Below are 19682 nucleotides of genomic sequence, written 5' to 3'. Positions count from 1 at the left end.
TGTGGAAACTTCTGATGGCCGATGTGTTTATATTTTAATGGCATTTATCCTGAAATAAAACTTGCTATACAAAAAGAACCGTTTTAGATGAAAGTGTTTTGCTCTTATTCTAATAGCAGGGGTGGCAGTCATGGAGGTGCAGTGTTGCTATCTGCACGTGCTAACACTAGCGTGCATTACATACAAAAAGTTGTTTGTGCTTTGGGTTAAAAACCAAAACTTCTCAGCTGTACTTCAGAGCAGGTTTCTGAGTATTTGCCAGAAAATGATCTCGAGAGCGGTCTTGCTAAGTGTGTTGAATTAGCTTATAGCTATCGGCTATGGTTAGCTTTGTCGCCTTTAAACCTATTGGGGGAAATCTAAACATCAAGACCAAATGTTCTTTGCATGCATCTGTGATATTTGCTTTTAAATGCTGTGAGCAATGACTCACTTTGTTTCATGGCCTTTAAGAGGCACTGCAGTGTTTCCATCTTCACTTGAAGTTGTGCTTTTTGTTGACTGTAATGCATGATACGTGTTTGTGCTGCCCTCCTTGCAGATGGATGGAGGCCTGCCTGGATGAGGACTTGCCTCCAACAACAGAGCTGGAGGAGGGGCTGAGAAACGGCGTTTATCTGGCCAAACTGGGCAACTTCTTTGCGCCGCAGACAGTTTCCCTCAAGAAGATTTACGACCGTGAGCAGACACGTTACAAGGTGAAAACATGCAGATGTTTATGCATTTGTCATTTATTTACTGTAATTTGTTACTGTGAGCCTTTGTTCTCCTCTGATGTAATACGTCTCTCTTACAGGCGACTGGTCTTCATTTTAGACACACAGACAATGTCATCCAGTGGCTCAACGCCATGGCAGAGAAGGGACTGCCAAAGGTAAGGCCGGCTCAAAGCCCACAGGGGACACAAATGTGCACAAACTGTCAGTTAAGCATTTACAACAGAGACTTACTGGATTGTGTTGGTTTTGCATATTGTCAGCCAGTTACGTGATGCCAGTGCTCACATTCAAAGCACATGCTTTGTTTGACATTTCAATTTCTCACCCTCAAGACATCAAATGATCCCAGGTAGCCTGAGCTAAGCTTGCAAAGAAGTGTGCTAGAGATGACGTTACAGTAAATATATGACAGGGTGTCGGTCCTGCAGCCAGTGACTGTTAAGAGTAGTTCTTTGTCAGATTTAAATAAGCGGCTTAAGTCCTACAGTATTAATGCTGCCGTGTCAGTGTTGGGGGGGTGGGGGGCCATTCCTCCGACCTTGTTGTTTTCATGCGTTTGTCAGAATGGGAAACTGCTGGGACATTAAAAGTCACACAGTTTTAGTTTATTGCTCAGAATGTTTGGAGACACTTACTTTACCTGATGAGCTTTTTTTTTATCAACCAAGGTCATGATAGCAGCTACAGGTAATATCAGATTACAAATAAGATGCCAACCCCACAAAAAAGCAGTTCTTTATTTTTACTTTGTTCTTGCATTTGAGTGGGATGTCAGAAACTCTGTAATTTAAATTTCCTCAGGCATTGAGCTGTTTGTCTGACCTGAGTGGGTGTGGGTTTTTTTTCCTGATAATTCAAACCAAACGAATGAACAGTCGGATGGAAAAAGAGCTCGATGGCCACGGCTGCCAGACGACAGAGAAGGATCCTCAGAGCAGCGCTGAAGTGCAGCTCACCAATACTCAGTTTAAAGAGCACTGCCGTCCCTGTGCATCGTGACAGAACGGTGCTTTACCCTCGTGTCAAATGTTTAAAATGAATCACTAAATGTAGCTTTTATATGAAAAGAATGAGTTTTAGGTTGATTCCCATTTTTGATGACAGCAGCGTTTTTCAGAGTGACTGATTGCTTCAAACAAGCTTTCCCTTCAGTGGACGTTGACTTTGATACTGTGGTCTGAACTCCTCGGACGCTCGGAGTGCTTTGGAGAAGTTGGCAGGTTTGTAAACTGTCCATTCAGGACAGTAAAGGAGCACTCAGCCTAAAATGAGGAAACACTGGCCTGTTGTAGTAACGAGGCTCCTTTGTGAGAAATTTCCACATGAGCAAACTGGCAGCGGGTCATTTAGTTGGACGTGAATAAAATCGACTATCAGACATGAAAATGACCCGCTGGTAGCTGTGTTAAATGTTTCATTCCAGTTGTGCCACAGAGGCAGCGCCAGGGCGTGTGAATAGAAGAGCTGCATTGAGTAATCCCACCATTGAGCTAATATACTGAGTCACTCCTGCACACATGCTGCGACATGATGAAGCCGTTGTCTCTGTGTTTCAGATCTTCTACCCTGAGACCACAGACATATATGACCGGAAGAACATGCCACGCTGCATCTACTGCATACATGCACTCAGGTTTGTGTCTCGTCCTTTGAGTTTGATTTGACAGTAAGGACCCAGCTTTAGCTGCCCTGCAGTTCAGACTGCTGCTGAGGCTCTTTTTTTAAAAGCATTAAAGCCTGGAGCGCTCAGCATATGGCGTGACTTTTGAAAAAGGCTCCAACAATGGGTCTGTGACACTGAGGTATCCAGCGGCACAGAGTATGTGCTCATTTGTTTTGATTGCACGCTCAGGTGTAAAGGATGTTGATGCCTTCAAAGCCAGCAGAGCAGATGTTGTCATTGCTCTGAGCTCTGTAATTACCCTCCTAAAGAAAACGCACACATGCACTGCCACAGAAATGTGCTCTACTGTAAACACTGAAGTGTGTGGTTTGTCCAACTGGTGCTGTGAGCAGCTGTACAGCAGCTTGTAAACCTTCACGGTTACTGTGGTGGTCGGTGTGTTAAGGCGGCTCTGAAACATCTTCTCAGATTAAGACATGGTGCCTCTGAAAACTGCCATCCCAAATCCTCCTTCTTCATCCTCTTGTGCTGCTGCTCTACTTCACAGCAAAACTAACTTTCCTACCTGTAACCTTCAGAGTTCACTTTTACACATCGCTGTTGTTCAGTCTAAATATCCTTTTAGCCCCAGGTCAGCTGAGATCATTTATAGGCACATGCTGAATAATCACGTCTCCTTGGTTTGAACCTCTTCACAGTGATAATTAAAAGTAGTATTTCCAGCCTTTAGCAAAGGCACATACAGTACTTTTCATATATTTCATACATATTGGCTGTTCACTATTTGTCGATTGCGTAACCAAAAATAAAACGAGTAGTAAAATCCTGGAGTTGTTGGAGGTGTCAGCCAAGCGCTGGTGTTTATATGCGTTCCTGTGGTGACGCTCATCTCTTCTTCTGCACATCTTCACTCATGTTTATACTCACTTCTTTTCTCCCCTGTGTTGCAGTCTGTACTTGTTCAAGTTGGGTCTGGCACCTCAGATCCAGGACCTGTATGGAAAAGTCGATTTCACTGGTAAGAGTGCGAGCCTGAACGTGCGCATCTGTTTTCCTCGTTTGCTTCTTATTAACGTCCTTATGTCGTCTTAAATCCAGACCACTGCCAAAGTTAGCGTGCCGCTTACAGGTAACCTGTGGTGCTCATTCTGTATTGTTATGGTTAAACATCACGCTGCTGGGTTTCTTCTGATTGGCTTCCACTTGTAAACAAAAGCTTGGAGCCGCTATGCAGGGAATACTTGTACACTTCCCCTGACCTCATCACGTGATGCTAAATGTCATGTCATTGCTATGAGCCTCCACCACTGTAACAACATACAGTAATATGTAAATCATGGTGAAACTGCCGTCAGCCTGAGAGCAGCACTGGCAGCGCTGTGAGTAAAGAGCGGAGGAGCTCCTGGAAATGTGAAAGTCATTAGTAACTGTCAGAGGGTTTCCTGTCAGCCCAGCTCAGCTCACTGTCCCTGAGCCAGTCTCCAAAATCAGATTATCACACATGAGCCAGGAACAGTCTGTCTCTGCCCCCCAACCCTACTCCTTTCTCTCTTTTTCCCTCTCCGCTGCGATCCGTGGATCTGTTCCATCTGCTCTGTCTTCTCTCTCCCAGAGGAGGAGATCAACAACATGAAGAGCGAGCTGGAAAAGTATGGAATCCAGATGCCCGCCTTCAGCAAGATTGGTGGGATCCTGGCCAATGAGCTCTCAGTGGATGAAGCGGCATGTAAGCAGGGGCTCGGGTGTCGCTGGGAGGGGGCGGGCTCTCAGAGCTTCTAATAAATGCTTTAATGAAACGGATGCATTTCTTCCCATCCGTCTCAGGATTATTCCAACTCAGGAATTTAGGACGTTTGATTGTTGATTAAGTAAGAAACCGTCGGCCTGCCTTTGTTTACTTCAGTCCAGTCCAAAGCCAACCTGACATCACTGCGTCAGACGGCATCTCTACAGCCACAGACAATCAGAAACAAACACGTCACGTTTGTGAATTCTTCCAATAAATGATTTCTTAAATGGAGACGTGATCGATAAAGATCTGTTGATGAGTGACGTCTTTACTGTGTCGTATATAACACCAGTTGAAAAGTGACTTCATTTAGTCAGCTGTGGCTCAAAGGACACAATTTTAACAGCCTGGTAAGGCAGCGATGTTACAATCCCACGTTTCAAAGTTTTTCCACAAAAACTAACAAAGTAAACGGTGTGACTGCTTCTCCTCCTCAGTGCACGCTGCTGTGATTGCCATAAATGAGGCCATTGACCAGGGCGTACCAGAGGGCACGCTGGCCGCTATGCAAAACCCCAACGCCATGCTGGTCAAACTGGATCCCAGCTGTGCTCAGCAGTACCACGACACGTTGTACCAGGCCAAAGGGAAGAAGGTGGCCAACTCACGCAAGCGGGTAACTGGATTTACCGTCCACTGCTTTCATAGCAGCCTGAGGCACATTATTTTATAATTAAAGATGAAGGGAGCTCATAGCAGTCGCGTCTGCTTTTTGATTAGAAAATAATTGAAGGTTCAGCCTGAAGATGGAAGAAAATGTTGGCATTAGTCTGCGATGTGCTGAGAATGGCTAAAACGAAGCACTGCCATACTGATGCACTTTGAATGCATGGCCCAAACATCCCTTTAAGCGCACAAACATCTTATTCTAGTATCATGCAGTGCAAACGTGTAACGTGCTGCTTTGCTCTCACAGCAAATGGAGAACGCCGAGGCAGAGAGGGACATCTACGATGAGCTTCTTACCCAGGCAGAAATCCAAGGCAATGTCAATAAGGTCAACGGTAAGCTACATCAGCACACACACACACTCTGTGGTATTTACTGGATTCTGTGGTGCACTCGTGGAAATGCCGACCTCTCTCCAACAGTGAACAATGCTTTGAGTGAAGCTGAACAGGCCTTGCTGAGTGGAGATGAGGATAAGTTGTATGAGGCGCTGAAGGCCATGGGCATTCAGAACCTGCAGCCCCAGAACAAAGCCTGGTACCTGAAACAGCTGCAGGGTGACCGAGAGAACAAAGAGCAGGTGGGGTCAACAGTCTAACAGCCACCACTGTAGCAAGCCTGCGTCCCTCTTTCCACATTAACCTGGTTTCTCCTTCTTAGACGTCTCCAGGAGAAGCCCTGACTAAGGACGAGCTGCAGAGCGGCGTGGACGTGGCCAACGGGATAGCAGAGAGCTACCTAAAGAGTACGACTGTAACAACTGTGTTATAAAAAAGTTATCTATGCGTTTGTAACTCGGTTCCTGTCTCTGTGCAGTGCTGAAAGCAGTGGAACGGATCAATAATGCAATCAGAGAAGGTGTGCCAGAAAAGACGGTGGAGGAGCTCATGAACCCTGACGCACAGCTGCCTGAGGTCTACCCGAGCGCTGCAGACCTCTACCAGAGAGAGCTAGCCAGCCTGCAGCAGCAGAGCCAAGAGGTACCTGGACCCAAAGCTCAGTGAATAATGTGAACGCTCACTGACACAGTTCTCAGCAGAGAAACGTGTTCGTGTGGCTTTAATGCCAATTACAGCAGCAGCTGACAGTCTTCCAGTTTATATCACAACAGGTGCTCTATTGGGATCCAGCCTGCTCTGATGATAGCACAGTTTATTTTATTTTTCACTGAGACGTACACAAAACAGAAAGGACACTAAAGTCTGCACAGACCGAGGTAGGAAGTACTCCTAACCCAAGTTCTCATCTATGTGAGAATATACTTTTTTTTTTTTTCCCCCAAAAAGTTTTTTCGTGTGTTTTCCACGACAGACATCAGAATCCGTCTTTTGTAGCACAGCATGTGCTCACCGTGATGGCAGCCATTGGGTTGTGAACTTGTCGTTGCCGTGTCTCCTTTGGCGCCAATCGTGACCTCATTGTGTGAGAGCGTCAACCACTAACCTATTAGCTAATGCTAGCAAGCCTGGTTAGCAAGCATAAAATGTGCAGGTGCAGTGTTGTCGTATCAAACTCACCGTACCAGTTTCTGTAACTAAGAAAGATTTTATTTATTTCCACATGGAATACTTTGGTCCTGTTTTCCATGCTCCATGTTTGAATTCCCATTTCCTACCCGAGCATGGAGCCATGCTTGGTGTATATTTATTATATACTGGACTGGAAGCGGTGTGTATCTTACGACCTCCTTCATGACCGAGTAAACAGTGTAGTTGATTATTTTAGTAGCAATAATGGTAGTTTTACATATGAAGCGCTTTATGTTTCTGTCCCGCAGGGTAACCTTACCCACCCCGAGCTGCTCGTTGCCGTGGAGATGCTGTCATCGGTGGTGCTAATGAACGAGGCGCTGGACGTCGGAGACCGAGGGGCTCTCTGGAAACAACTGTCCAGCACCGTAACTGGACTCAGCAATGTTGAGGATGAGTACGCTCAGAGGTGAGCGCCTACGCCTGGCGTCATCAACACGTCCTTTGTCAAGTCTTGAGTGTTTCTGCGTGAACAAAAGCAGACGTGCAAACTCTTTACCCCTGTGCTCCTCAGATACATGGATGAACTGATGCGTCTCAAAGCAGCAGCCAGAGAGGAAGGGTCCGACTATCTGACCTGGAACGACATTCAGGCCTGCATCGACCAGGTCAACCTGGCTGTGCAGGAGGAGCATGAACGTAAGAGGCCACACGATCGCATCCATTCACGTCTTTGTCAGAAACTTGTGGCTGCTCGCTTGTTCACAGGTGTCTCACCTGGTAGATCGGTGTGTTTGCTGATCTCGTGTGTCCTCCCAGGATCAAACCACCACACCATGGAGCCACGATATTTCAGCAAAGTTTGAGATGATGTTCCTGATGCCATCCAAAAAATGCTGAACATCCTTCTGTTTTAAGGAGTTTCTGTCATTGATGACAGTCTTCCTAATTAAAAGTGTGATTTAGTGCCACGGTCTCAGACGTGCTCGTGCAGCAAACATAAACGCGTGGCGCTGCTAGATCATCGGTTTGACACTTTGATATAAAGTTTTTAAACCAACATCACCGTGGATGGCTCCACTGAACTGCCAATTATTGTACTTCCTCAAATGGCAGTCTAACAAACGCAGCCACGCCCCATAAACTCGCTGGTTAAAATGCTGCAGCTACATAAATGCTACATAAACATGAAAAGCTTTGTTCCAATTTCCCATCCATGGTAACAATACAACATATAGAGCCAGGTCAGGTAGAGCGAGCTGGAAACTTGGCGCTCGCGTCTCTCACCCCGTGTCATCACTTCTGCTCCCTCCCCGTAGTTATAAAAAAATAGATGGCTATGGACTCGAGACACCAGTCCACAAACAAATGAACAGAGTTTCTGGGTAAAACACAAACATACCCATGAATAGAACAGAATGATCTAAGCTCTGATCCATAAAATGTTTTCTTATTTGTTGTATGATATGTTCAAGTTTAAGAACATTTCAGCACCTTTATTAGTTATATTCCTTAGCTTTAGTTTAGTTATAGTGCACCTTTTTGTTAAATACTGCCACATCTTGAATTATCATTCAAGATGTGGCAGTATTTAACAAAAAGGTGCTTTTCCGTTGTCGTCCTATCAGAATCACACGTTTACAGACAGCCCAACACTTTCTGTGTGTGTCTGCTTCTGCATTTGTAGGAATTGCTGCCATTGGGTTGATCAATGAAGCCCTGGATGAGGGAGATCCTACGAAGACGCTGTCCATGCTGCAGAGCCCGTCAGCCAAGCTCACAGACGTGGACCCGTCGATTGCTCAGCACTACCATGACAAACTGCTGGAGGCCCGCAGGGAGAAGGCTCATGTAAGGACCTCATGTTCCTGATTTCTGCTGCGCAAAACTGAATAACGTGTTCGGCTGCATCTGCTAAGCATGGGCTGTGGATGGCAATTACTGCGTCACTCAGCCTCTATTTGCTTTTTGTGTGTATTCCTGTGAACATTATGCAAACAGGCTACAGTTTTAACTGCAGCTTAGACAGTTACAGCTTGGTTTTGGTTTTCTTTGACGTGACATGCGACGCATGTAGAAGACTTTAATCAACTTACTGACTTGTTTATATGAACTTAGTGCAATGTTGAGTCTTATTCAGATGGGATGGACTTGCTACTCTTGGGTCGACTAATGATCCTGGGCTATGCGAGGAGTGTTTGATTGTTCACACATCGTACTGTGTCACTAAAACACAGCTGTTGCAAATATTGCATGATTTAGTGTGTGTGTGTGTGTGTGGGGGGGGGGTGCACAAGAAGCTCACCAGGTGTCGTTCATGTGACTCTGTCCTCGGAGCGGTGCTTGATTCGAGTGGACGCTGATGTCATGTGTACCATCCCCCCTTACTTCCTGTCACACGTCTGTGTGGGACGTGTGCGCTCGTCTCCTTGCTCTCACTCTTTCCTGAGGCCTGACACGTCGTTTCTGTTGCTCCTCTTTGGTTGATCATTGATGGAGAGGCACCCGTGCTCTCTTTGACTCATTTGCCTGTGTTATCGTTACTGGATGGATGATGAGTCTGTGGAGGTTCTTGTGTGTTTGTGCGCGCTTGTGGTGAGGCAGTCAGTTTGCATATGATGTCACAGAACACTTGTGCTGTTTTCCTGTTGAAGCTGAAGCTCAGCTGCAGGAGCTGGTTAGAGCTTTACTGCCGTGCACAAAGGAAGTCCGCACTGACCAAAGGTCCCCTCCAGATTTCTCGAGCGTGGACTCGGTGCATTGCTTTTAGAAAGTAGTCTGTTTTTGCTCCAGCATAAACACTGATAAGGGAAATGTTCTTATCAAGTCACTGCCCACATTGTTTTCAAAGTCAACATCATCAGGTTCATCTAAAATCTGTAAAAACATCATATGGGAACTCACTTTGAGTACAGTCACCAGAAAAAGAGAAGCTGGGGAGGAAAAAAACCTGGATGGGAAAAGCAGCCAGCTATTTTCCTGCTGATTTCACAGGCATAGGAAATAACAAGCCAGTCTCAGTCGTTTGCTTCCATAAAAGGGCAGAAAGTTGACCGCTGCATTACAGACCCGCGGGCACTCTGACCGTGCTCGTCGTGTCAGCGGGCGAGTGCGGCTGATTGAAGTAACGAGCTGAAGACAGGAAGCGGTTAAAGCTTCCTGTTGGGTTTCAAAGGGTCGAAGTCAATGAGGTATTTCCCCGCCGCTGATGTCTCCAAGGGGCAGGGAATAGTGGGAATGTAAGGTGGCTGTTTCCAAGTAACGTGAGGTCAGGGCTTGCTTTGTTTTTTGCTGGATGTTGAGTTTGCGACTAGCTTCTTAGTGTCGCTCCTTTAACTCTGCAGAACAGTTAGTGAGAAGATATTTGGGCAGAAGCTGGCGTCTGTTGTGGGCAGAGGGCTGTGCCTAGATAAACAGCAGGAAGTCCTGCCCAGACTCCACTGACTAACAAGCTAAATATTCTCTCCTCATCCTCTTCATGTGATTGTAGCTGCAGTGTTTACAGTGTGCAGACTGTACTGTAGTTCTGCATGTGTGTGTTTCTCACGAGAGAGATTCATGTTTTCTAAGTATAGAAGAAAAGTCTAGATGGATGAATTATGGCCTCCCCCCCACCACCCCCCAGCTTTCACTTCCTCCCTTTCCACAGTGGGCTTGTATTGTGTGACAAACTTCATAAAGCTTTCACCCAAGTCCTCCTCCTCCACCCGCTGCCCACTCTGCCACCACACCCTGTCTAGCACCTCCTGCTAACTGCAGTGACTCATCGCCTGCAATCACCAGTTACAGCGCCAAAATGCAAACACACAAACAGTCATCGGCACCATCCCAGCTACGACTTTATTTACTATAACGACGGGGCTGGTTCGACTCCACACATGTGCGTGCTGCACAAGATGCGGGACCAGATTTTATCCGCCCTCTTCTTTCACACCTCCTGTTAATGCGTGGCACTAAATGTGAAGAGGCGGGGCGCACCAAGGAGGTGGGGGTGTTGTTGCCAAATGAGCTGCCTGCTCTCACCAGGCTGGGAACAAGCAGCAGCCAGCTCCTGCACTCTTTATACAGAGGCAGAGAGCGCCATCTGGATGCTGCTGTTTGCCACTGCATCTCATAACATTGTAGAAGTCGAGGTCTTGGAGTGGTTTGTATGGTGAACAAATGGCATGCTGGGCTACAGCTGTGAATGATTGCACTATGCAAATGTTCCATAAAGTAAAAATATGCACGGCAGGAGTTACATAAGATAAAAATATCACAGATAAATGACAGCGGCTTTCTGGGATTAACAAAGCATCTCTACAAAATCTGCTGTTCAGCTGTTGTGAAAATAATCTGTTTTTCTGAAAATGTATCTTTTAAATGCAATATTTAACCATTTTTGTGTCTCATTTAACTCTCAACATGCTGATATATGAAGGCAATTCTTTTCTGGTTGAGCAAAACCTACAAAGGGGCCGTAGTGTACTTTATTTTTTGTCATGTATGCTGGATTAGAATATTTCATATAATCAGGTCAGCATATAATAATAATAATAATACATTTTATTTAAATAGCGCCTTTCAAAGCACCCAAGGACACTGTACAACAGATAAAGACTGGAAATATACACAATGATAAAAATAGAAGATAAAAGTTAAAACATACAGAAATTTAAGAATAGGCAATTTTAAACAGATGAGTTTTAAGGGTGGACTTAAAAAGAGAGAATGAACTAATATTTCTGAGGTCCGGGGGTAGGGAATTCCAAAGTCGAGGGGCAGAGCAGCTAAAGGCCCTCCCTCCCATTGTGATCAGACGAGCAGAGGGAACAGAGAGAGAAAGAGAAGATGAAGATCTGAGGCAGCGGGATGGGAGCTTCATCTGTAATAATATGTAGAATAAATCCCTGTGAGCCAAAAGCTCAGGCTTTTTTTGTATTCTTGGCTCTTTGTCATGTCATAGATCGGGGATGTCCCTAATATGGTCATCATCTCAGATCCAAGCATGCACTTCCTGCTGTTAGCACTCTTCATCCTTATGTTGTGAGCAGCTCAGAGAGAGGTGACGGGAGCTCAAAGTGGCGTGTTTATGATTGGATTTGCTGTGTTTGTCTCAAAACATATTTTCATGTGTTCATCCAGGAGACACAGGATCCTTCTGCTGTGCTGTGGCTGGATGAGATCCAGGATGCCATTCTGAAAGCCAACCAGGACACAAAAGAGGCTTTGCAGTGTAAGAATACGTACATTTATGCCACACTTGTCTTCAGTAGTCTAGAGAGAACTAAAGCCTATCTATCTGCAGTCTCTCAGGCCATCCAGGCTGTTAACGAGGCGGTGGACAGCGGAGATGCAGCTCAGACGTTGGCCGCTCTGCGTGGTCCTGGAGCAGGACTGTATGGCGTCACGTCCGAGTGTGCGCAGACCTATCAGGACGACCTGGCCAAGATCAAACAGGAGAAAAAGAAGGAAGGTGAGGAGCCTGAGACGGATTAGTGATGTGGCGTTTTGATGAAACTCGCAACACTTGAAATAAGTAACACAGACTGTATATAAACGATGGAGACACCGCGATGTGCATAGTGAGGTCTTAGCGTTAGGAGGGTGGAGTACAAAGCCATCAGCTGCACAGGTGCACAGACTTACCTGCTGATTATTTCTAAGACACAAATATAGTGATAGAATTACTGATGGGGAGGTGGGTATTACTTTATCAGTGCCCTTAATATCTATTAAATATCTATTAAAAGGGGAACATCGACTTCGGGCTCAAGTGACTGTTAGAGGACCTGCAGCTTTCTGCACGAGCATTTCGTGTGGCTTTTCATGAACTCACGACTCTTTCTGTCTGTGTCAGAACCATGTAGAAATGGTTTGTTCCAGTCAGGCAATTGAATTTTTGCAAGGAAACACAAAAACCAAAAGAAGTGACTTTAGTGTCTGCTTTATGCTCGCAAAAAACACAAACCTGTTGGCCTTCATGTAAAATGCATACAGTTGAAGGCTCAGGCTGCCATAAGAAATGTGTTAGGGCTAATAAATAAAGTGCTAGCACATTACTACACTTCACAGCACAACTACGAGAGGAAACTTGCTTTTATCTTGCTTCCGTCCATCCTGTGTCTAGGTGATAATGGCAGTGAGTGGGTGAAACACTGGGTCAAGGGAGGACACAACTACTACTACAACCTGCAAACCAAGGAGGGCACCTGGGTGGAGCCAGAGAACTTCATTCAGAACAACACTCAGCTCAACAAGGAGGACATCCAGGTCGGCGTCTCTCCCAGGGAAGCTCTGCGGGTTCCCGGCTGTTTAACACACCTTTTAACTCTTTATTTTCTTCTGCCTGTCAGGGCGTGGTCTCTGGGGTAACCACGGCCTACAATCGAGAGCAGCTGTGGCTGGCCAATGAAACTCTAATAACCAAGTTACAAGCCCGCTGCCGTGGCTATCTGGTCCGAAAAGGCCAAAAGGAGAGGATGGAGTTCCTGAAATCCCAAGACCCTGCTGTTACCTGTATACAGGTGATATAGCCATGTTTACTGCCATCACGTTTGTGTGTAGATGGAAAGATGAGCCTGATGGAAGAAGTCATCATTTTTGGTCTCACTCGTTCTCAGGCTCACTGGAAAGGCTGCAAACAGAGGAAGGCGTTCAAAGACCGTAAGGAGTACCTGAAAGACCACACTGCTGAGGCCGTCAAGGTAAGCTTAGTGTGCGGATCCATTCGTCTGCGTGTGATTAAATACGTGTGAAACTAACACATTCCTTTTATCTCTCTCAGATCCAGTCCATGGTTCGGATGCATCAAGCTCGTAAGAAGTATAAGGATCGTCTGAAGTACTTTGAAGATCACGTTAGTATTATTTGTTTCAGCCTCTGTCGTTTCAAATGAGCTGCCGCGGGACGCTCGAGAGAAGTCATTGTTCATCCTCTGCCACAATTTACATTGACGTAAACAAATTACTTGTTATTTAATGAAAGCTTTTTTACCGGGATATAAATCTCCTCTGACATTTCCTCTGGCTCCTGTGGCGTTCCAGGCGGTGGCTCATTTAGCACTTTGACACATGTGACCCTCTGCGGGTCCCTTTGGAGCTGTTTGTAATGAGCACCTTTGATCAAGCGGTTGTCACTTACAGATCAATGATGTGGTGAAGATTCAGGCTTTCATCAGAGCCAACAAGGCCAGGGACGACTACAAGACTTTGAGTAAGCAGGACCTGGGCTGTCAAACCAACTTTTCACGATTTAGGGGGGCCACCTGACATGTTCCTTATTTGTCTCCAGTCAGCGCTGACAATCCTCCGATGGGGGTGGTGAGGAAGTTCGTCCACCTGCTGGACCACAGCGACCAGGACTTCCAGGAGGAGTTGGAACTGATGCGGCTCCGTGAGGAGGTGGTCACCAACATCCGTTCCAACCAGCAGCTGGAGAACGACCTGAACCTGATGGACATCAAGATCGGCCTGCTGGTGAAGAACAAGATCACGTTGCAGGAGGTGGTGTCCCACAGTAAAAAGCTGACCAAGAAGAACAAGGGCCAGCTGTCGGACATGATGATGATGACCAAGCAGAAGGGAGGCCTGAAGGCTCTAAGCAAGGAAAAGCGGCTTAAACTGGAAGCCTACCAGTACCTCTTCTACCTGTTACAGGTAAGAACCCAGGACATCGCTGCACTTTGTTGTCTTTGCTACAGGACACTGATGCACAGAGGGAGGAGAAGTTTCCACCAGTTTGACTTCTCAGAGTCGCTTCTTTAGATGAATGAGAGTAATGTAAACAGATCTGACATTTTTCCTGTAAAGATACAAAGCACTGAGCATCACAGTATCCTCACAGCGTGTTACCGTGGATACATACTGTAAGGTTGTTAAATTTTCTGCGTCCTTTCAGACCAACCCCACGTATCTCGCCAAGCTGATCTTCCAGATGCCACAGAATAAATCCACCAAGTTCATGGACTCTGTAATCTTCACTCTGTATAACTATGCATCAAACCAGAGAGAGGAGTACCTGCTACTCAAGCTCTTCAAGACCGCCCTGCAGGAGGAGATCAAGTGAGAAGCCCGATGACCTTTCTAATTCACAAAGAAATGTCTTAAATTCAATAAAAGACTTGTCATCAACAACTGTGTGCAGGTCAAAAGTGGACCAAATGAAGGAGATCGTCACTGGAAATCCTACCGTAATCAAGATGGTAGTGAGCTTCCACAGAGGTGCACGGGGGCAGAATGCACTGCGGCAGATCCTGGCGCCAGTTGTCAAGGAGATCATGGATGACAAAACGCTAAACATCAAGACCGACCCAGTGGACATCTACAAGGGCTGGGTGAACCAGATGGAGTCTCAGACTGGAGAGGCCAGGTGAGGTGGAGGTGTCCTCCAGCATCTTGTTCTCCGAAAACTCAGAGACACCACCTGGAGCGGCACAATAACAAGATTTTAAAGAACACTACCTTGCACATATAGGTACATTAACCTTATTCTATGTATCCTCCCTCATACTGTTGTTTACAGTAAGCTGCCTTATGACGTCACTCCGGAGCAGGCCATGAGCCACGAGGAGGTGAGGACCAGACTGGAAGCCTCCATCAAGAACATGAAGACAATCACTGACAAATTCCTGTCTGCCATAATCGTCTCTGTGGAAAAGATTCCGTACGTTGCTCCCAACATCGCTTTTTTTTTCTTCAGTGCCCACCTCTGGCTTGTGTCACAGCATCTGTGTGTTTTATTTCAGATACGGGATGCGGTTCATCTCCAAAGTGCTGAAGGACACTCTGCATGAGAAGTTCCCAGATGCTACGGAGGATGAGCTGCTCAAGGTTTGCATCAGTCATTTGCAAGCTTAATGCTCTTGTTTATCCATGAGGGGCAGCCAATCAGGAGAAGGTTATCTCACACGGTGGGAGGAGCAGCTTAAATGTTGTGTTTCAGACAGGACGAAGCATGTTAGCACTATGCTAACACCCAGCAGGTGTTATTTTGAAGTGTGAATCATGCAGACTACTTTAGTCGTGTTCAAGAACATCGGCATGTCTGTGCCTGTGCCGACTGTGCCTGTGTAAAACTGACAGTGCTACTGACACAGAGATGTGTGGCCCTAAGAGCATTACATGTTCAACCATGCTACACAGAAAGCACTCTGCATACAGCTCACTCTTTCACACTCTGACCTTTGACCTGGATCTTTCATAAGCCTCTCTTCTCCAGCCTTCTTCATCAATCATTTGCTTCGCTCTACTTTCACTGTTTGTTTCACACTCTTTCCTTTTTTTCCCCTCCGTACTCTGCTGTTGCTCTTCTCTCCCCGCCTCACCAACCAGCTCCATCCTTCCTTTCCATGTTACGGCCGACTGCTGACGCAAAGGTGAGCCATGCCACTCTTCTGGCTCTCCTTCTCTTACTGCTCCACTTGTTCCTTACACTTTTAAGCGCTCTTCTGCATGACACACTAGCACTTATCCTGGGAGTCTGTTCATTACCCTCATGACTAATGATCCTAAAGTAGAGGGGTTCCAACCATAACAGCATATACAGTCTTGGGTTAAGGCCTCCTTTCTATATAATTAACATTAAATCCGATGAAGTCATACCTGTTGATACCTGTTGTTGCTCAGTTAGTGTTTTCCAGTCTGAGGTTTTAGATCCCAAACTTTCTTTGTCTAATAGTTTTCTTCATAATAGAGACAAAGCTTTGAAATGCTGCTGATTTTTCTGGTGGTGATCATTAAGTTTACTTTGAAACTTTCAGATTGTGGGCAACCTTTTGTATTACCGCTACATGAACCCGGCCATCGTGGCTCCCGATGCCTTTGACATCATCGAGATGTCTGCTGGTGGTCAGCTGACCACCGAGCAGCGACGGAACCTGGGCTCTGTGGCCAAGATGCTGCAGCACGCTGCGTCCAACAAGATGTTCCTGGGAGATAACGCCCACCTCAATCCCATCAACGAATACCTTAGCACCTCCTACCAGAAGTTCAGGTCTGATACGATTATGAATGTGTGCACGTAGAACAGCTAAATAACAACCAAAACTGTTACTTTGTTACCGTTTCTGTTCCCCGTGACATTCTCCTCCTGTCTTCTGTCACAGGCGCTTCTTTCTGGCAGCGTGCGACGTCCCATCGCTCGAAGACAAGTTCAACGTGGATCAATACTCAGACTTGGTCACAGTCACCAAACCTGTCATCTACATCTCCATCGGAGAGATTATTAACACTCACACAGTGAGTTTGACTCACCTCATTCATCCATTTATCTCTCACTGACTGAGACTGAGGTGCCAAAGCGCTCGCTTTAAGGTGGTCTTGAAAAGTTTTGCCTGTACAGTACGAACACTGATCGGGTACTTGTACTTGAACTTGTATCCTTAGCTGCTGCTGGACCATCAGGATGCCATCGCCCCAGAGCACAATGACCCCATCCATGAGCTGCTTGAGGACCTAGGCGAGGTTCCCACTGTGGAGTCCCTCATTGGTGAGCTTTGTCGTTTTTTTTGTAATATTTAGGAATTAACAGTAATAAGACAAAACAAAATGAACAAAACCACTGGAAGTGGCAAACTGCTATATATATATATTAGGGGTGCAACTATACTCGTATCGATATTGAACCGTTCGATACAGTGCTTTCGGTTCGGTACGCATATGTATCGAACAATACAACATTTTTAATTTATTTGATCAACTTTTCTTCTGACGATGCTGTCTGTGTTGAGCGCTCAGTGGATCTGCATTCGACTACTCCGCCTAGGCTGCACTCTCGAGTGCAGATCCACTGAGCGCAGCGCAAGCTAGCGAGACAGAAGTTAAGCTCTCCTTGCAACATGGCAAATTGAACCTGCCCCACCCTCATTCAGATCTGGCGTTTGGAACTATTTTGGTTTTCATGTGACGTATGACCCTGAAGGTAAGCGCGTCATGGACAAAAGTAAAACAGTATGTTGGATGTGCCACGCAATGCTCAATTACATGGGTGGGAACTACTGCGTTAGCGCAGTTTGCTTGTTAACGTGTTGACGCCGTCCAGCCCCACGCACGGGGCGATCCGCGGTAGCTCGTTAACGGAGATTTGCCACGTTATGGCGTTAACGTCATTTCAACGAGATTAACGCTGACAGCACTAGTGGGAACACAACGAATATGACTGCACATTTACGCCGACATCATCCTAGTGCAAAGACAAAAACAACAAGCACGCATGCTACAAACTTTACCCGAGTCATTTAGACAGCTGTTAGCACATGATTCTCCTTATGGGGACCTGATATGTTTAATATGCTGCTGAGAATATAGCCCAGAAGAAGCGTATGGTATAGCTTTTATATTGGAAAGAGCCATTTCTCTGTAATAAACTCTCTTTTCCAAAGATGAGTGATTTCTTGATCAGATTTATTATTTTATCCCTTTGTTGTTTCAGCAACATTAAATTTAAAAACTGTACGTTTGAGTTAAAATATATATTTATAATTTTAATAAATGACAAATTAAAAAGGCATGAACATTTTTTTTGTATCAAAAAAATATCGAACCGTGACACCAAAGTATCGAACCGAACCGTGAATTTTGTGTATCGTTGCACCCCTAATATATATATAATATAATATAATATAACATAATATAATGTATATAACTGGTGAATAGCAAATATTTAAATGAACAACAAAAAAACTTGTTTTTACAGACTAAGGTTCATTAATGTTTGCTCATTCTTATCGTGGGCTGTAAGCTTGATGCCAAACACACCACATGCCTCTGTACAATAGGTACACCAATGGTATGTTTTTATTATTTAACATGAATTGCATATGCTCACATTAACTAGCTATAGTGTGTTAGTGTGAGGTGTGCATTCACACTCTGGGTGGCAAAGCAGACAGGCTGATTGATCTTCAAAGGACGATCACAGGGAGGGTGCAATCACAAGAACGAGTATGTGAGGTTAGCTATAAGGTTGTAGCACTTAGGTTTAGAGAGTGCTTCATGGAAAGAAATTTAAAGACATTTGTAGAAATATAAAACATCCAAGAAATGGCTGAAAACTTCCAAATCATTTCAAATCTATAAGAAACCCCTGGGTTGCAAAACCCTGTGAAACATATTTGTGACTAAGAGGAAGCGTCTGTCTGGGTCAAGCTTTCAAGGCCAACTAAATGTTTCAGTTTACAGGACCTTAAATGTTGGTAGAGTGGAATCGATCCCTAAATGACTTCAAATGTGTTGCTGAGCGTGGCTGCACCGTAAAACATAACCACAGAACATTTTCCTCCAATGTTCTGTGGTTTTCATTTTGGTTTTCATATCCTGGCTTTTGGACTTCCTCTGGCCTAAAATATGCTGGCAGGGAACGTTTGTGTGAAAACAACAGGTCTGTCTGAAACGGTGGCTGTCTAAACCCTGCCTCCACTCTGCAGGTCACGGGTCAGGAACTCGTCAGTAGTTTACGATGCCTTGTTTTCTGTTGCACTCAGGTGAAAATCCTCTCCCCGCTGACGACCCCAACAAAGAGCTGATGGGCAAAACCGAAGTGTCGCTCACTCTCACGAATAAATTCGATGTCCCCGGTGAGGCCAACGCTGAGATGGACGCAAAGACGCTCCTGCTAAAGTGAGTTCAGACCGCAGAGTCCAAGTCAGCAGCTTGCTGTTTGTCGGATCTCTTTGACTTCTCACATCTCTGTCTTTGTGTTTCTCTCTCCAGCACCAAGAGGCTCATTGTGGATGTGATCCGGTTCCAGCCTGGGGAGACTCTGACCGAGATCCTGGACTCAACAGCCAGCCCAGAGCAGGTGGGGAGTGCATGACGTTGTGTGTTTCTGCACCAGGTCTCAGTAATCTGGATGGGTGATGACTGTAACCAAGTCAACATCTCAGCAGATGGTCCTGAGACATGTCTACTCAGCATGTTGTATCTGAGCGGAAAACTACTGAGCTGCCTTACGACCCAAAACAGGAACTGACTTTTACACATGACTCTTTGTCCTGTAGTTGGTGAATTACTAACACAAAACTGCAATAGCCACATATTTGGTAACATCCTCTTTCAATCAAAAGGAGTGAAGTTTATGGGAAATTAAAAACTCACTACAACTACTAGTGTAACAGTATTACTGCTGCCACTTCTGTTAATGACAGTTTTAAAGACTCTGAACATAATGTGCAGGAGGCAGAGTACCAGCGGGCCATGCAGAGGAGAGCAATCAGAGATGCCAACACGCCTGAGAAGATGAAGCAGGTCAAACCGGTGGTGGACGACAGCCTGACGCTGCAGGGCAAGAAGGACAAGATCAAGAGTAACCTGCAGAGGCTGGCAGAGCTGGGGAAGGTCCACCCAGAGAACCGCTATCAGGACCTCATCAATGACATCGCCAAGGTAAAATAAACTGCTCGTCCCTTCAATGGACAAATAAGAGAGAGGCTGCCT

General features: G+C 45.6%; 1 protein-coding gene across 1 annotated transcript in view; it reads left to right on the top strand.

Annotated features, from left to right (window-relative positions):
- iqgap1 (IQ motif containing GTPase activating protein 1) overlaps positions 1–19682 on the top strand; it is a 43095-nt gene that overhangs the window by 20338 nt on the left and 3075 nt on the right. Inside the window, exons 3-33 of the mRNA XM_085408289.1 lie at positions 542–698; positions 797–874; positions 2276–2352; positions 3294–3361; positions 3956–4069; positions 4570–4748; positions 5049–5136; positions 5224–5381; positions 5462–5546; positions 5618–5781; positions 6579–6739; positions 6845–6969; positions 7958–8121; positions 11395–11485; positions 11558–11725; positions 12380–12522; positions 12606–12776; positions 12873–12956; positions 13037–13108; positions 13395–13464; positions 13543–13907; positions 14149–14312; positions 14395–14619; positions 14773–14913; positions 14996–15080; positions 16010–16242; positions 16355–16487; positions 16635–16737; positions 18731–18866; positions 18960–19047; positions 19422–19631. Of these exons, the coding sequence (XP_085264415.1) occupies positions 542–698; positions 797–874; positions 2276–2352; positions 3294–3361; positions 3956–4069; positions 4570–4748; positions 5049–5136; positions 5224–5381; positions 5462–5546; positions 5618–5781; positions 6579–6739; positions 6845–6969; positions 7958–8121; positions 11395–11485; positions 11558–11725; positions 12380–12522; positions 12606–12776; positions 12873–12956; positions 13037–13108; positions 13395–13464; positions 13543–13907; positions 14149–14312; positions 14395–14619; positions 14773–14913; positions 14996–15080; positions 16010–16242; positions 16355–16487; positions 16635–16737; positions 18731–18866; positions 18960–19047; positions 19422–19631 (4300 nt within the window). The remainder of the gene's footprint in view (positions 1–541; positions 699–796; positions 875–2275; positions 2353–3293; positions 3362–3955; positions 4070–4569; positions 4749–5048; positions 5137–5223; positions 5382–5461; positions 5547–5617; positions 5782–6578; positions 6740–6844; positions 6970–7957; positions 8122–11394; positions 11486–11557; positions 11726–12379; positions 12523–12605; positions 12777–12872; positions 12957–13036; positions 13109–13394; positions 13465–13542; positions 13908–14148; positions 14313–14394; positions 14620–14772; positions 14914–14995; positions 15081–16009; positions 16243–16354; positions 16488–16634; positions 16738–18730; positions 18867–18959; positions 19048–19421; positions 19632–19682) is intronic.

This window comes from Rhamphochromis longiceps, linkage group LG1, assembly GCF_057381845.1.
Source record: "Rhamphochromis longiceps isolate RC_006_pf linkage group LG1, R_longiceps_female_GT1.1, whole genome shotgun sequence".
NCBI lineage: Eukaryota > Metazoa > Chordata > Actinopteri > Cichliformes > Cichlidae > Rhamphochromis > Rhamphochromis longiceps.
Note: the sequence above shows the minus strand (reverse complement) of the source record. Positions and strands in the feature narration are given on the sequence as shown.